This window comes from Oncorhynchus keta, chromosome 36, assembly GCF_023373465.1.
Source record: "Oncorhynchus keta strain PuntledgeMale-10-30-2019 chromosome 36, Oket_V2, whole genome shotgun sequence".
Classification (NCBI taxonomy): domain Eukaryota; kingdom Metazoa; phylum Chordata; class Actinopteri; order Salmoniformes; family Salmonidae; genus Oncorhynchus; species Oncorhynchus keta.
The window spans coordinates 21,108,933-21,126,301 of NC_068456.1; the positions used below are offsets into that span (position 1 = coordinate 21,108,933).

General features: G+C 41.1%; 1 protein-coding gene across 1 annotated transcript; it reads left to right on the forward strand.

The window, feature by feature from the left end:
* Positions 1-159: 159 nt before the first annotated feature.
* Positions 160-10,531, forward strand: LOC118369793 (protein ZNF365-like). Its single transcript, XM_035754495.2, has 5 exons — positions 160-645; positions 5,822-6,609; positions 6,862-7,033; positions 7,520-7,563; positions 7,894-10,531. The coding sequence occupies exons 2-5, from the start codon at positions 5,834-5,836 to the stop codon at positions 8,048-8,050; spliced, it is 1,149 nt and encodes a 382-aa protein (XP_035610388.1). The 5' UTR covers positions 160-645; positions 5,822-5,833; the 3' UTR covers positions 8,051-10,531.
* The last annotated feature ends 6,838 nt before the right edge of the window (positions 10,532-17,369 follow it).

The following is a 17,369-nucleotide window of genomic DNA, read 5'->3' on the forward strand; positions in this document are numbered from 1 at the left end:
ACATTATGGGATGCAAGCAACAATAATAATTCAATGGCCTGACAGTTAATAATTTACCATTTGTTATTTATTAATTTAGTTGGCAATTTGTACAGTTACACGACTATTTATTCCATTCAACAAAAACGTATTTTTGCGTGGTCATATATATATATATATATTTTTTATTTTTATTTTATTTTTTTTACCTTTATTTAACCAGGCAAGTCAGTTAAGAACATATTCTTATTTTCAATGACGGCCTGAGAACAGTGGGTTAACTGCCTGTTCAGGGGCAGAACGACAGATTTGTACCTTGTCAGCTCGGGGGTTTGAACTCGCAACCTTCCGGTTGCTACTCCAACGCTCTAACCACTAGGCTACCAATATGCCATCATGTGCAACGCTGCTGTTCTGTTTCAGTAGCCATTAAACGCGACATTTACTAGCAACATTCCATTGATCATTTGTTGCTGATCGTCACTAGCTAGTATTTATTCCCTCCGCAGCTTCACAGACGCGTCTACTATAAAGGAGGTTGGGGAGGCTGTGCTCACTACTCTCACTGATTAACATTTTCCGAAGCGTTCGCAGGACATTTGTGTGCAGGGGGAATTCTAGCTTTTTTTCTTATTTTTTTGTCATGAAACTGTTATTCAAATACAGGTAAACTATATGCACGCGAGATTACATGTATACACAGCTTGAAATATATAATGTTGTACATTTATTAAACACCATATGGCGCTATGTATCGATAGCAGCCGCCTGGCTAGCTAGCTAGTCCTGGTGAGCCATGTATGGGGTAGGAAGAGATGCTAATAACTAGCCTACATAAAACATTACCCGTTACATGTACGACATAATCTGTTGTACACAGTTAATATTGAATACCGTTATGTATCATTGCTTAGCTAAATACTTGAATTGCATGTGCTTGAGTCTGCTGTCAACCCAGCCTGATCTCATAAACTAGACGTAACATAGTAAACGTACATCCAGGTAATTCAAATTAGTATGATAAGTTTGGTATATTAACATAAGACCAGGGGTGAAAGTAAGGTGGTCTGGTACATGTCCCTACAAATTAATAGTGGGGGCACACCTTACAAAGCGGAGATAAGCGGCCGAGACCGAGGTGCCCATGGACAACAATCGCAGAATGTCATTAAAATACACATATACTGTACCAGTCAAAATGTTGGACACACCTACTCATTCAAGGTTTTTTCTTTATTTTTGACTATTTTCTACATTGTAGAATAATAGTGAGGATGTCAAAACTATGAAACACATGAAATCATGTAGTAACCAAAAAAGGGTTAAACAAATAAAAATATAATTTTTTATTTGAGATTCTTCAAAGTTGCCACCCTTTTGCCTTGACAGCTTTGCACACATCCAGCTTCATCTGGAATGTTTTTCCAACAGTCTTGACGGAGTTCACACTGCGCTCCAACTCATCACAAACCATCTCCATTGGGTTGAGGTTGGGTGATTGTGGAGGCTAGGTCATCTGATGCAGCACTTCATCAGCACTTCACTCTCCTTGGTCAAATATCCCTTACACAGCCTGGTGGTGTGTTTTTGTGTCATTGTCCTGTTGAAAAACAAATGATAGGGACCTCCCTAGTGGCGCAGTGGTCTAAGGCACTGTGCCACCAGAGACTCTTGGTTCGAGCCCAGGCTCTGTCGAAGCCAGCCGTGACTGGGAGGCCCATGAGGCGCGCTGTGTTAAGAAGCAGTGCGGCTTGGTTGGGTTGTGTTTCGGAGGTCGCATGGCTCTCGACTTTCGCCTCTCCCAAGTCCGTGCGAGAGTTGTAGCAACAAGGCAGAAACTACCAGTAATTGGATACCACAAAATTAGGGAGAAAAAGGGGGTTAAAAAGTTATAATAATTATAGCAAACCAGATGCTGTGGTAGACGTGCTGTGCCTTGAATTCTAATCAAATCACACCAGCAAAGTACCATCACAGCCCCTCCTCCGAGCTTCATGGTGGGAAAATCTAAAATAAGAAACCAAAGGACAGATTTCCACTGGTCTCATGTCCATTGCTCGTGATTCTTGGGCCAGGCAAGTCTCTTCTTATTGGTGTCCTTTAGTGGTTTCTTTGCAACAATTTGATGATGAAGGCCTGATTCACACAGTCTTTGAACAGTTGATGTGTCTGCTACTTGAACTCTGAAGCATTTATTTGGGCTGCAATTTCTGATGCCGCTAACTCTAATGAACTTATCCTCGGCACTTATCCTCATGAGAGCCAGTTTCGTCATAGTGCTTGATGAGACTGCACTTGAAGAAACGTTCAAAGTTCTTAATGTTCCATATTGACTGACCTTCATTGCTTAAAGTAATGATGGACTGTCATTTCTCTTTGCTTAATATAAGCTGTTCTTGCCATAGTATATACTTCGTTTTTAGCCAAATATGGCTCTCAAACGCATAAAGAAGGAAAGAAATTCCACAAATTAACTTAACAAGGCACACCTGTTAATTGAAATGCATTTCAGGTGACTACCTCATGAAGCTGGTTGAGAGAATGCCAAGAGTATGCAAAGCTGTCAAGGCAAAGGGAGGCTACTTTGAAGAATCTCAAATATATTTTGATTTATTTAACACCTTTTTGGTTACATTATTCCGTATGTGTTACTTCATGGTTTGTCTTCACTATTATTCTGCAATGTAGAAAATAATAACATTAAAGTGCATTCTGAAAATATTCATACTTCACTTTCAAAATTTTGTTACAGCCTTATTCTAACATTGATTCAATTGTTATTTTTTTCCCTAACCAATCTACACACAATACCCCATAATGACAAAGCAAAAACAGGTTTTACAATGTTTTTTTAATGGAAATATTACATTTACATAAGTATACAGACCCTTTACTCAGTATTTTGTTGAAGCACCTTTGGCAGCAACTAAAGCCTTGAGTCTTCTTGGGTATGACTTTACAAGATTGGCACACCTGTATCTGGGGAGTTTCTCCCATTCTTCTCTGCAACTCCTCTCCAGCTCAGTCAGGTTGGATGGGGAGCGTCGCTGCACAGCTATTTTCAGATCACACCAGAGACGTTATATTGGGTTCAAGTCCAGGCTCTGGCTGGGCCACTCAAGGACATTCATAGACTTTTCCCGAAGCCACTCCTGCGTTGTCCTGTTGGAAGGTGAACCTTCACCCCAGTCTGAGGTCCTGAGCGCTCTGGAGCAGGTTTTCATCAAGGATCGCTATACTTTGCTCCATTCATCTTTCACTCAATCCTGACTAGTCTCCCAATCCCTTCCGCTAAAAAACCTCCCCACAGCATGATGCTACCACCACGCTTCACCGTAGGGATGGTGCCAGGTTTCCTCCAGAAGTGACGCTTGGCATTCAAGCCAAAGAGTTCAATCTTGGTTTAATCAGACCAGAGAATCTTGCTTCTCATGGTCTGAGTGTCCTTTAGGTGCCTTTGGCTGTCATGTGCCTTTTTACTGAGGGAGTTGCTTCTGTCTGGCCACTCTACCACAAATGCCTGATTGGTGGAGTGCTGCAGATAGTTGTCCTTCTGGAGGGTTCTCCCATCTCCACAGAGGAACTCTGGAGCTCTCTCAGTAATGGCCAGGTTCTTGGTCACCTCCCTGACCAAGGCCCTTCTCCCCCAATTGCTCAGTTTGTCTGGGCGGCCAGCATTGGTGGTTTGAAACTCCGTCCATTTAAGATTGATGGAGGCCACTGTGTTCTTCACTACCTTCAATGCTGGAGAAAGTTTTGGTACACTTCCCCAGATCTGTGCCTCGACACAGTGCTGTCTCTGAGCTCTATGGACAATTCCTTCAACCTCATGGTTTGGTTTTTGCTTTGACATGCCCTGTCAACTGTTAGACCTTTTATATAGACAGATTTGTGCCTTTCCAAATCATGTCCAATCAATTGAATTTACCACAGGTGGACTCCAATCAAGTTGTAACAAGATCTCAAGGATGATGAACCTTGGAAACAGGATGCACCTGATCTCAATTTCAAGTCTCATAGGAAAGGGTCTGAATACTTACAGTACCGTTCAAAAGTTTGAGGTCACTTTAGAAATGTCCTTGTTTTTGAAAGAAAAGCAAAACAATTGGCCCATAAATTAACATCAAATTGATCAGAAATACAGTGTAGACATTGTTAATGTTGTAAATGACTATTGTAGCTGGAAACAGCAGATTAAAAAAAAAAAGGTTTTATGGAATATCTACATAGGCGTACAGTTGCCCATTATCAGCAACCATCACTCCTGTGTTCCAATGGCATATTGTGTTAGATAATCCAAGTTTATCATTTTTAAGAGGCTAATTGATCATTAGAAAACCCTTTTGCAGTTATGTTAGCACAGTTGAAACTGTTATTCTGATTAAAGAAGAAATAAAACTGGCCTTCTCTAGACTAGTTGAGAATCTGGAGCATCAGCATTTGTGGGTTTGATTACAGGCTCAAAATGGCCAGAAACAACGTGCTTTCTTCTGAAACTCGTCAGTCTACTCTTGTTCTGAGAAATGAAGGCTATTCCATGTGAGACATTGCCAAGAAACTGAAGATCTTGTACAATGCTGTGTACTACTCCCTTCATAGAACAGTGCAAACTGTCTCTAAGCTGAATAGAAAGAGTGGGAGGGCCCCGGTGCACAACTGAGAAAGAGGACAAGTACATTAGTGTGTCTAGTTTGAGAAACAGACGCCTCACAAGTCCTCAATTGGCAGCTTCATTAAATAGTGCCCGCAAAACACCAGTCTCAACGTCAACAGTGAAGAGTCGACTCCGGGATGCTGGCCTTCTAGGCAGAGTTCCTCTGTCCAGTGTCTGTTCTTTTGCCCATCTTAAACTTTTCTTTTTATTGGCCAGTCTGAGATATGGCTTTTTCTTTGCAACTCTGCCTAGAAGGCCAGCATCCCGGAGTCGCCTCTTCACTGTTGACGTTGAGACTGATTCTGACACTCTTTCTATTCAGCAAAATTCTTAACTTAGGCTACTGTTTGTTCAATTATTTTATTGGCACCAGCGTAGAACATCGGGCATGTTCCCGGTGAGTAAGACAAAAACAAAAGTAGGGTGGATTTGTGGGTGTATATATAGCTAACGTCTAGCAACCCAATGGTTGCGAGTTCAACTCTCATCAAGGACAACTTTAACATTTAAACTTTTCAACTACTAACTACTTTTTTATCTACTTTGCAATTATTTAGCATGTTAGCTAACTCTTCTCCTAACCCTAACCATAACCCTTCCCTTAACCTTTTAACCTAACTCCTAAACTTAACCCCGATTTCAAACTCCTAGACTAGGTAAAGTTAGCCAGCTAGCTAACGTTAGCCAACTAGTCACCTCGCTAGAATTTGTGACATACCATACGTTTTGCAAATTCGTAACATAATACGAATTGTAATTTGTAACATATACGAAATTGGTGATGGATATCCACAAATGAATACATACAAATCGGAACATATACTAAATGGAGTGTCTCGGATTTACATACAGAATAACATGAAATGCTCAGACCAGGTAACAGCAAACCATATTACTGTCACTGTCATCTATTGTTGGCTGGTTATTGATGGGGATCTGCAGGCCTTTTTATTTTGCGACGGTATTTGTCTGTTAGGTGACATTGATTGGAACAAACATAGTCAATGGTTTTGATTCAAACAAATGTAGGATTGATTTGATAGCATAGCCTACTATAATATGAGTATTAATCCTTTGCAGTAATATAGCTGAGTGCTGGAAGCATGAGGTGTTCGCCTTATCATAAGTCTGCTGTATGTGGATGACTTATATCAAAGTCATATCAGCCATTATGTGTTTGGCTTCCAGGTCGTAGGTGAAATGCATCAGAAGGTATGTGCCAGGAGGACCTCTCTCTTCACTGAGAATGGACAGGCTCGTGGGGCATCTGCTGACCCCCAGCTCCCATTCAGGTGCCCTCGGTGTGGGGAGCATAAGAGGTTCCGTAGTCTGGCCTCCTTGAGAGCCCACCTGGAATACAGCCACAGTTACTACCACACCATGCACGAGCTGAGCCTTCCGACCCGCAGGGTGCATTCCCACCCAGAGAGAGCCCTGCACCGACGCTCCCTGAGTGACACACGAGAGGTCACTATCTGCATAGAGAGGTGTCGTATGCCCCATGTGGGGACGCAGGCAGCTGAGGAGATAAAGACTGAGAATGAAGAGGAGGAGGAGGAGGAAGAGGCCAGTAAAGATGGTCTCAAAATCCACATGTCCAGCCCTGGGACAGATCATATCCCTTCCCCCTTTCCATTTGACGAACCTCCAGACCCAGGCAGCAAGCTTGAGGTAGTGTTTCCAGAGCGGAATGTCTGTACCGAGGAGATGTCGCTCCGGCGCAGGCTGGCCAAGGTCCTACGGGTGGTGGACAGCACCATGCAGAGGAGGCTGCACAGGGTTACCACGGAGCTTGCCAAGACGGACACAGAGCTGCTGTGTGAGTGTGCCCTCTCCCAGCACCTGGCGCAGGGGAGGCAGGAGGTACAGGAGAAGGAGCGGGCGCTGAGCCGGCAGGCGGACGTGGCAGTGATGGTGATTGCCACGCTGAAGGAGCAGCTGAAGGAGTCAGAGTACGAGCTGGAGAGGCAAGAACAGTGAGTGAGCCAGTAACTCAATCTTAACCTAAACCTTTCCTTACTGTATTTTTAGTCACAATCTTAACCATGAGGTCAAATGGCGGACAACAGTTACCAATACACTAATCTGGTAACTCCTTATATTGATGCTGTTTCAAGTGGAGTAAGACTGTAATCATTACAGTAGCAACATTCGTTAGTATGTTACACGCTGCTCTCTTCATTGCTCCCTTCATGTTTTCAATTTGTATCTGGGTTTTTTTAATTTAGAGAAGTCATCACCATTCAGAATTTCCTTAAGGCTGCCACCCAGCATGAGATATGTGGTAAAGTTCGGATCCAATGTTTCATTGAGAACCTGCTCAAACGCATCGCCCTGGCTGAGAGGCTACTGGAATACTACCAGAGCTCCCCCAGTCCACCAAACTACGCAGATTACATGGTACTGTACAATATCACGCCTTTTTCTTTACTACTGATGGCAATATGCTTACAATGGCAGATATCTTTTCTGTGGTAGCTGTTATTACATTTTTGGTTTTACACTTGTCATGAATGGCCATGGAAAGACAGTCAGGGAGAGAGTAGAAGATATCATAATTGTTACACATTTGAACCCTTGTGAGAACTGTTGATCCTAATTGGCATCCCAGATTCCGTTTGGGAATTGAGAAGAATCAGAATCACCTTTATTTGCCAAATACATTTGCCTATACAGGAATTTGAAATGGTGCTGTCACAATAAACAGAATATACAGACAGCCTATTCAAATGTGTTTTCTTCCTCCCTCCCTACTGATCTAAAAAAAATGAAAAAAAAGAAGGGAAACATGATAATTTACAAAACATTTCAGAACGGGATAATATCAGCTTTTGAGCTTGAGTGTCAACAGTAGAAATACCTGACATCTTTTCATCTCCCTTGCAGCACCAGACAGCTGAAAACAGACCTCATAGAATCCCCAAAAGCAGGCAAGTTTGTGTACTAGATCTTTTTACTGTTGATATACATGATCTACACTTTCCATACCAGGCCCATGTGATTTTGGCCATGGCTTAGTGTCTCACTTTGATTATAATCCTACATTTCCAGTTTCAAAGGTTAGTACATGGTTACATATAAATGATGCATTAGGGATCCCTTGTCGCCAATGAGATTTTGTCAGCCTCATTCATTAGTAATGATTCTACACGTGAGACGTTTTATCTTCTCCACTAATCCTGAGTCTGTCATCTTTGCCTGCTGTTTGTTGAAGCATTGGTTTCGTGTCTGACGTTTGTTGGGCTGTCCTCTGATTCTAGGTCAGCGGGTTGTCAGCTGTCACAGTCCTGTCCCCAGGAAGGTAGAACGCACCCCTCCCTATTAGGGCGGAAAGTGGGTCACTCTAGCTACTTCAGACCTGATCACAGAGATGAAGTCTGGACCCAGGGCAGCAGATCAGTTGGATTTGAGGACTAAGTAACCTGACCAGGGTAGAGAAATTAATGTATATATGATATGTATTTACTCAATGTATAGCTAATACTGAGCAGGGTTGTATCAAAGTCTTTATGGCCATGTGTACGCTGGTTTTTGCTCCATTCTCAAATCTTATTTTGTCACATGCTTCGTAAACAACAGGTGTAGGCTAACAGTGCATTGCTTACTTATGGACCCTTACCAAAAATGTAGAGAGGGGGAAAAAATAGACAAATTAATAAATACACAATATTTTTTTTTAAACATTGAAATTGGGGTGTGAAGGGTCATCCTTTCTCTTGTAAAAAATACATGGAAACTCGATGAATGAAGCAAAATATAAATTTGGTATCACTTTACTTGACACCCAGTGTCATAACACAGTCATAATGTCATAACAGCTGACATAACATGTCATAATGTGGTCATTATACTGTCATGGCCCATATATTTACACCTGTTGTGACATATAGCGTTATTCAAATTAGTTTCAACCTGCCAAGAAGTTTCCTTTAGTTTGAAAGTTTGTTTCGTAAATCCTTTGTTGTTATAAATTCTTTACAGTCATGTTTTTTCATCAAATACACTTTGACAATTTCATGAAGCATTATGAGCATCCTGTGTCACTTTACTTGGACTAAGAAAACACACTTTATGACACTGTCAAAAAGCATTATGACCATCAGACTCCTATAAGCCAGATAGGCCAATCATGTACATGACCTTATATCAGTCATCAGTCAAAACGTGGGTGTCTTGTCCTGCTCCTGAAATCAGTTCCTGCATCCATCCCAGTCATCATCAACAGAGCATTGTTGTAGGTGCATGTCTGACATCAATGTGTGCGCAATTACAATGATAATTTTGATATGGTCAATTAAAAAACACACACACACACATATATACTGTTGACATGTATGCTAGGGTGTAATGGAATGTTTTGCCTTATGTGGTGGGTTTTGGCACTTATGTAGGTGTCATAACTAGCTATAAATAACGCAATATACAGTGTATTCAGAAACTATTCAGACCCCTTGACTTTTTCCACATTTTGTTACCCTACAGCCTTATTCTGGGGTATTGTGTGTTGATAGATGAGGAAAACATTTAATCAATTTTAGAATAAGGCTGTAACGTAAACTTTTTGGGGAAAAGTCGAGGGGTCTGAATACTTTCCGAATGCACTGTATGTTACAACAGGTCTAAATATGTCATGCCAGTGTTATGACATGGTTATGATCGTGTTATGACACTGGATGTCAAGTAAAATGTTAGGGTACATTTGAATGAAATCCTGTTTTATGAAATCATGCATCCTAATTGGCTGTGATGTAGTATCTATGTTTACAAGTCATTGTACTCCATCAAGCCATGAGAATATATTAGAAAGAAATCCAAATAAAACATCTCTTTGGTATTTGTTGTAACTGTATGTTTTGTTAATGGTGTTGATATTTTGTATACAGCTACTGGATGTCTCAAAGGGAAATGTAGTTTTATGGGGAAATGAAGGCAATGTAGCAAATGCATGAATATAGCCAATCTTTTTATAGTTACTGTTATTTACATGGTGCTGCTGTATAGACCACGGTTGAAGTCTAAATTCAGAAAAAAAGTTTTATTTTCAAAATGGACCTCCTGAATTGACATAGCTTTATAGTTACATTTATGTCATTTAGAGGTGAAAGAAACGCACACCTATTTAGGCGAGATGCTGGCTAGCAGAGTAGAACACTTAAATTAAAGGACACTCTAGGAACTCGGATGCAATAATAACCTAATAACCAACGTTTGGACAGACAAGCTGTCTTCATCAGGGTATAATGACAAACACTGCTGGGTGACTAGTTTATATAGTGTCAAAGGACACACAGGTGTCTATAATCATGGCCGGGTGTGGCCTGATATCAATGGTTAATTCTCAGATATAAAGATACCAAAAACATGAATGGATAGCATAGGATCATAGATACAATTTGGCTACATTTCCATCATTTAGCAGACATTCTTTTTTGATAGTAATTTGCATTAGGCGCATAACTATTGTCTATTGTGAGAGCATGCTCCTTATATTTTATCTTTATATATTTATGTTTATCTTTTGTAGCAGAACGAGATGTATTTTAATGGCAACAGAGTTGCCCAATTGAGTAAAGAGCACTTTGGGGCTTATGGGTCTCCTAAGGAGATTGTTGCTAGCACTGGACAAGCAGAAAGAGAGAGGAGGATTCAGGTATTGAATATGACCAGAGATAAAGTTAGTTTAATTATGTGCTACTGTTATATTTCAAGTCTAGTCTCCCTGGTTTATGTTTGTAGGTAGGTGGGTTTATTTGCAAGAATATTATTTTGTTTTGTGCCTTCACTTGAAACACTGTAGTCTAACACTGCAAAATCCAATACTGTGAACAATTGTACTACTTTTGTTTAAACTTGATGGTTTGATGTGTGACATGAAGATTAAAGAACAAATTCCTCAAACTGTTGTTTTCAGATGTGAAAATGATTGATTTCCTGTGTACATAAGGAGAACAACCATATGTTCTGTAGTTTTTGTAGTGTGGATTTATTTCTGTCTTTTCAGTCATCTTTTGTGACATTTAGAGATTCAAAAGCAGTATTTATGTTGGGATATTAAGCTACTACTGTACTTGAAACACCATATTACTCTACATCAATAAAGCACTTAAGCATGATCATTCACAGAAGTGTATAGAGTGGAAATTGAAATCTTTCATCCGGCATGCAAATCTGTGAGTAGTTTAAAGGTTGCAGATGGAGAGAACAGGCTAGTCTTGTTGAGAATTAATAGGTCGCTCTCATTTCACATGCGCAGTGCGTCACAAAATACTGTTCATTTGACGTCAGACCTTTGTCCAGTGCCCTTTCATATTCTGTGTGTAGTGGTTGGAGCTTTGGTCATCCATGCACACCAAGGTGTGTGTGTGTGTGTGTGTGTGTGTGTGTGTGTGTGTGTGTGTGTGTGTGTGTGTGTGTGTGTGTGTGTGTGTGTGTGTGTGTGTGTGTGTGTGTAATTAGCTGTCACATAAAATACAAAAATGAATGTATGAGCTGTTTTAATTGTTAAATGACCACAATAGGGTGCAATTAAGAGGCATTGGGAAGTCATGATTTTTAGAAGTTGATGTCAAGTTATCAGGACATATTATTTGGGAATATATAAAAGCATATCCTATAACAGCATTTCCCAAACCTGGTCCTGGAGACCCCCCTGGGTGTGTTTAGTTTTTTTCCCTACACTACACAGCTGATTCAAACTCATCATTGAGATTTGATTATTTGAATCAGCTGTGTATAGGGCAAACAAATAGTTTGGGTGACCCAGGAACAAGTTTGGGAGACCAAGGACCGAGTTTGGGAGACCCAGGACCGAGTTTGGGAGACCCAGGACCGAGTTTGGGAAGCCTTGGCCTGTAACACACACAAATGCCTGTTTTTGGAAGTGCCACATAAACATGCAATACTCACTGGTGCCCACTGAGTGTCTCCCCTGCTACAGTTATAATAATGTACCTGACTAGCGAAGATTCTTAGTAGGGTATGGGTACGAGTATAACAAAGATTTTTGGTAGATTGTGAAAACTTGAAATTAAATATCCAAAATGTTACATAAAAATATATATCCATCCCCCTTCTTTGAGTGACAGAACTTTGAGTAAGAGAGTTTTGCCCATAAAATCATATAGTATGCTCTGTAGTTGCTACATTGTAATTGCAATACTGTCAACATTGCGAGAACATAATAAGACAGGATTCATGGTAGGCAAGTCCTTTGTAGACTTTTTCTATTTGATTCATGTCTGTCTACTCTACACTGTTTCCAAACGAACCTTTGAATGCCCTATAATTGTTGATCCATTCACAAAACTGCATTTTGAATGAGATTCTTATGAGGGGCTGCTTTGTCCCTTTGGGGGCAATTGGTGAGACAGTCCCTTCTCCTTTCTCTCAGTTCCCATGAAAAGGTTGACAAGTTCAAAATCTCATAATGAATGAAAGTGTTGTGGATGGATCATAGAAAAGAGAAAGAAAAAAACTTTGCAATTGTCCAGGCAGGAAGTTCACAGGTCAGGGTGAGATCTTTAAAATCTGTGGGGATGGCTGTAGGCCTGGTGCAGAATGAATGAATGATATGATCCTCCTAGACTTACACACTATCTCTCATCGAAAACTAGTGTTTGGAAAATGACAGCTCATAACTGGCTTGTTCTCAACACAATACACAACACTGATATGGTAGAGATGAGCAATACTTACATTTTGTGTTGTCATCTTTAAAACGATGTTGACATTTTGTTAATTGTTGCATCATGGATGCAGTGGATTCTTTGCTGATGTCAACCTCTATGAATCAGGTTGACCTTTCAAACTACACTGGACAAGTGTTGGTCCCATGTTTCATGAGCTGAAATAAAAGATCCACAAAATTCTTCATACACACAAAAAGCTTATTTCTCTAAAATGTTATGCACAAATGTCTTTAAGTCCCTGTTAGTGATAATTTCTCCTTGCCAAGATAATCCATTCACCTGACAGGTGTGGCATATCAAGAAGCTGATTAAATAGCATGATCATTACACAGGTGCACCTTGTGCCAGGGACAATATAAGGCTCTAAAAGGTGCAGTTTTGTCACACTACACAATGCCACAGATGTCTCAAGTTTTGAGGGAGTGTGAAATTGGCATGCTGACTGCAGGAATGTCCACCAGAGCTGTTAATTTAATGTTAACCTCTACCATAAGCTGCCTCCAATGTTGTTTTAGAGACTTTGGCAGTACATCCAACCGGCCTCACAACCGCAGACCACTTGTATGGCGTCGTGTGGGCGAGCGGTTTGCTGATGTCAACATTGTGAACAGAGTGCCCCATGGTGGGGTTATGGTATGGGCAGGGATAAGCTACGGAAAACAAACACAATTCAATTTTATCGATGGCAATTTGAAAGCACAGAGATACTGTTAACGCCCATTTGTTTTTTAAGGTATTTGTGACCAACAGATGCACATCTGTATTTGCAGTCATGTGAAATCCGTAGATTAGGGCCTAATAAATATTTGAAATTGTGGCATGTTGCTTTTATATTTTTGTTCAGTATAAATTGAACAGAAATGAAAGCCAATGCTTAGTGGATTGATTATTAGAAAATAGAACATGGTGGTACATGAAAATGGAATACCTGTCAGACAATTTACATAACTTGTTATTTTGAGGAGTATTAGTGATACCGCTGCTGCTTTCCAATGTGAAAAAGGAACTGACCATGTTCAGCATTCTATCCAAGAGTCATGTGTGGCTCGGATGAGGTACATTTAGCTGATTACTCATCAAACACTTATTTTTAATCCTGTCTTCTCCCTTCACACACGCACAGATGACACACACAAATTATGTACCAACACATTGGCTAACTGTAACTAATAATACCATTCCTGATGACAAATCATGTTGATTGACAGAAATGGGATGTAAATAGGTTGTGTTTCTACACATTTCTTGGCAACGGTAAGTTGATTGTGTGGTGCAACCATTATTCACTGGACCTTTACCATATGCCAGCCGTTGACATTATCATCTCAACTCTGCTTCATACATTTAACAGGGACTTGAGTTGTGTGCACTGAAACTCATGTAGTCCATTTGGAAGTGACATTCTAAACATACATTATATATACAAAAGTATGTGGTCACCCCTTCAAATAAGTGGATTTGGCTATTTCAGCCACACCCGTTGCTGACAGGTGTATAAAATCAAGCACACAGCCATACAATCTCCATAGACAAACATTGGCAGTTGAATGGCCTTACTGAAGAGCTCAATGACTTTCAACGTGTCACTGTCTGTCATAGGATGCCACCTTTCCAACAAGTCAGTTCGTCAAATTTCTGCCCTGCTAGAGCTGCCCTGGTCAACTGTAAGTGCTGTTATTGTGAAGTTGAAACGTCTAGGAGCAGCAACGGTTCAGCCGTGAAGTGGTAGGCCACACAAGCTCACAGAACTGAACCACCGAGTGCTGAAGCCCCTAGCGTGTAAAAATCGTCAGTCCTCGGTTGCAACACTCGCTACCGACTACCAAACTGCCTCTGGAAGCAACGTCAGTACAATAACTGTTTGTCGGGAGCTTCATGAATCGGGTTTACATGGCCAAGCCTAAGATCACACAAGCCTAAGATCACCATGTGCAATGCCAAACATCGGCGGGAGGATTCTGGAGCAGTGGAAACGCATTCTCTGGAGTGATGAATCACGCTTCACCATCTGGCAGTATGACGGTCAAATCTGGGTTTGGTGGATGCCAGGAGTATGCTGCCTGATGCATAGTGCATCAGGCAGTTTGGTGGAGGAGGAATAATGGTCTGGGGCTGTTTATCATAGTACGGGCTAGGCCCCTTCGTTCCAGTGAAGGGAAATCTTAACGCTACAGCATACAATTACATTCTATTCCAACTTTGTGACAACAGTTTGGGAAAGCCCTTTCCCGTTCCAGCATAAAAATGTCACTGTGCACAAAGTGAGGTCAAAACATAAATAGTTTGCTGAGATCGGTGTAGAAGAACTTGACTGCCCTGCACAGATCCCTGACCTCAACCTCATCGAACACCTTTGGGATGAATTGGAACGCCTGCGAGCGTTCCAACTGCGAGCGAGGCCTAATAAATATGTGAAATTGTTGCATGTTGCTTTTATATTTTTGTTCAGTATAAATTGAACAGAGATGAAAGCCAATGCTTAGTGGATTGATTATTATAAAATAGAACATGGTGGTACATGAAAATGGAATACCTGTCATAGTACGGGCTAGGCCCCTTGGTTCCAGTATTTGGGGAGTTAATCCAGAGGCAAAGGGGACCAACTTCATATGAACTCCTATGATTTTTTAATGACATGGTATATGAGCAGGTGTCTACACACTTTTGGTAATATAGTGTATAGTGTATATCAGTATCTCGTTGGCTCTGTATTTATCATTTTATTTACATGTCACCTTGGATTCATAAAGCCACCTTGGTTAAGTCTAAATGTCTGCTTAATCATAACTTTTCACCCTGTAACACAAACTCAAATGGACAATATGAAATCGAGCATATGAAGTCAGTGGGCCTGGCCAGCGAGAATGTTTGATTATTCCTCTGCCAGAGATAATAAACCTCTCAAATGGGAAACAAGACCCATTAGTAACAGACCCCAAGTCCTCGGAGTCCCTTGGTCACAGTGCAGGGACCCTATGTCGAGAGGAAACAAGCAGAGAGAATGAGCTGTTAGTGGATTGGAGCCAGGAGGCCCTGCACTTGCAAACCAAATCTTAAGCTCAATCTTCTCTCTGCCTCCCTCTCTCTATCCCTCTTCCTCCTTTTCTCCCTGAAAGGCCAGCTTGGATCTAAGGCTCAGGCCAGAACCTTTGTTTTCATTGGAAGCTGTGTAAACACATTAAGGGGCTTTATGAAACCAGTGGGCTGGATTCTTAAGCATGAAACAAGGTCAGAAAAACAATCAGTGATGACAAATATGACTTTTTTTTGCAGTCAATAGCGTTTTTCAAATGTTTCTCTGTTGACAGAATGTAGTGCATGCTAGATTTTGCCCCCCTTCACCCTAGAATACTTTGTCGTCAATGAGTTGTTGTTTTTATCTGATTTACAGTGCCTTCTGAAAGTATTCAGACACCTTGACTTTTTCCAGATTTTTTTACATTACAGCCGTATTCTAAAATGTATTAAATAGTTTTTTCCCTCATCAATCTATAGTACACACAATACCCCATAATGACAAACAAAAACAGGTTTTTAGAAATGTTTTACTAATTTAGAAAAAAAATCTAAAATGAAATATCACGTTTCCATAAGTATTCAGACCCTTTACTCAGTACTTTGTTGAAGCACCTTTGGCAGCGATTACAGTATAGTCTTTTTGGGTATGACTCTATAAACTTGGCACATCTGTATTTGGGGAGTTAATCCCATTCTTCTCTGCACAGCTATTTTCAGGTCTCTCCAGAGATGTTTGATCGGTTTCAAGTCTGGGCTCTAGCTGGGCCAGTCAAGGACATTCAAAGACTTGTCCCAAAGCCACTCCTGTGTTATCTTGGCTGTGTGCTTAGGGTTGTTGTCCTTTTGGAAGGTGAACCTTCGCCCCAGTCTCAGGTCCTGAGCGCTCTGGAGCAGGTTTTCATCAAGGATCTCTCTGTACTTTGCTCCATTCATCTTTGCCTCGATCCTGACTAGTCTCCCAGTCCCTGCCGCTGAAAAACATCCCCACAGCATGATGCTGCCACCACAATGCTTCACCATAGGGATGGTGGCAGGTTTCCTCCAGACGTGATGCTTGGCATTCAGGCCAAAGAGTTCAATCTTGGTTTCATCAGACCAGATAATATTGTTTCTCATGGTCTGAGAGTCTTTAGGTGCCTTTTGGCAAACTCCAAGCGGGCTGTTATGTGCCTTTTACTGAGGAGTGGGTTCTGTCTGGCCACTCTACCATAAGGGCCGGATTGGTGGAGTCCTGTAGAGATGATTGTCCTTCTGGAAGGTTTTCCCATCTCCGCAGAGGAATCTAGAGACCTGTCAGTGACCATGGGGTTCTTGGTCACCTCCCTGACCAAGGCCCTTCTCCCCCGATTGCTCAGTTTTGCTGGGCGGCCAGCTCTAGGAAGAGTCTTGGTGGTTCCTAACGTCTTCCATTTAAGAATGATGGAGGCCACTGTGTTCTTAGGGATCTTCAATGCTGCAGCATTTTTTGGTACCCTTCCCCAGATCTGGGCCCCGACACAATCCTGTTTCGGAGCTCTACGGACAATTCCATCGACCTCATGGCTTGGTTTTTGCTCTGACATGCACTGTCATCTGTGGGACCTTATATAGACAGGTGTGTGCCTTTCCAAATCATGTCCAATCAATTGAATTTACCCCAGGTGGACTCCAATCAAGTTGTAGAAACATCTCAAGGATATTCAATGGAAACAGGATGCACCTGAGATCAATTTTGAGTCTCATTGCAAAGGGTCTGAATACTTATGGAAATAAGGTATTCTTGTTTTTTCCAAAAACGTGTTTTCCCTTTTTCATTATGGGGTATTGTGTAAAGATTGCTCAGATGTTTTGTTTATTTAATAAATATTAGAATAAGGCTATAACATAACAAAATGTGTAAAAAGTCAAGGGGTCTGAATACTTTCCGGAGGCATTGCATCTACAAATTGATATGTTCCATATAAAGTGTGGTAACAGAAGGAGACAGAAAACCAATGTTGTCAACTGATGTTGCCCCGAGTATCAGTGTAATAATACCATGTCAGTGTAAA

Excerpts from the sequence above, each read along its gene's own strand:
- LOC118369793 (XM_035754495.2), top strand. The coding sequence starts at position 5,834 with ATGCATCAGAAGGTATGTGCCAGGAGGACCTCTCTCTTCACTGAGAAT. Across the intron at positions 6,610-6,861 it reads GAGCTGGAGAGGCAAGAACA|AGAAGTCATCACCATTCAGA; the intron begins GTGAGTGAGCCA and ends TTTTTAATTTAG. Across the intron at positions 7,034-7,519 it reads CAAACTACGCAGATTACATG|CACCAGACAGCTGAAAACAG; the intron begins GTACTGTACAAT and ends TCTCCCTTGCAG.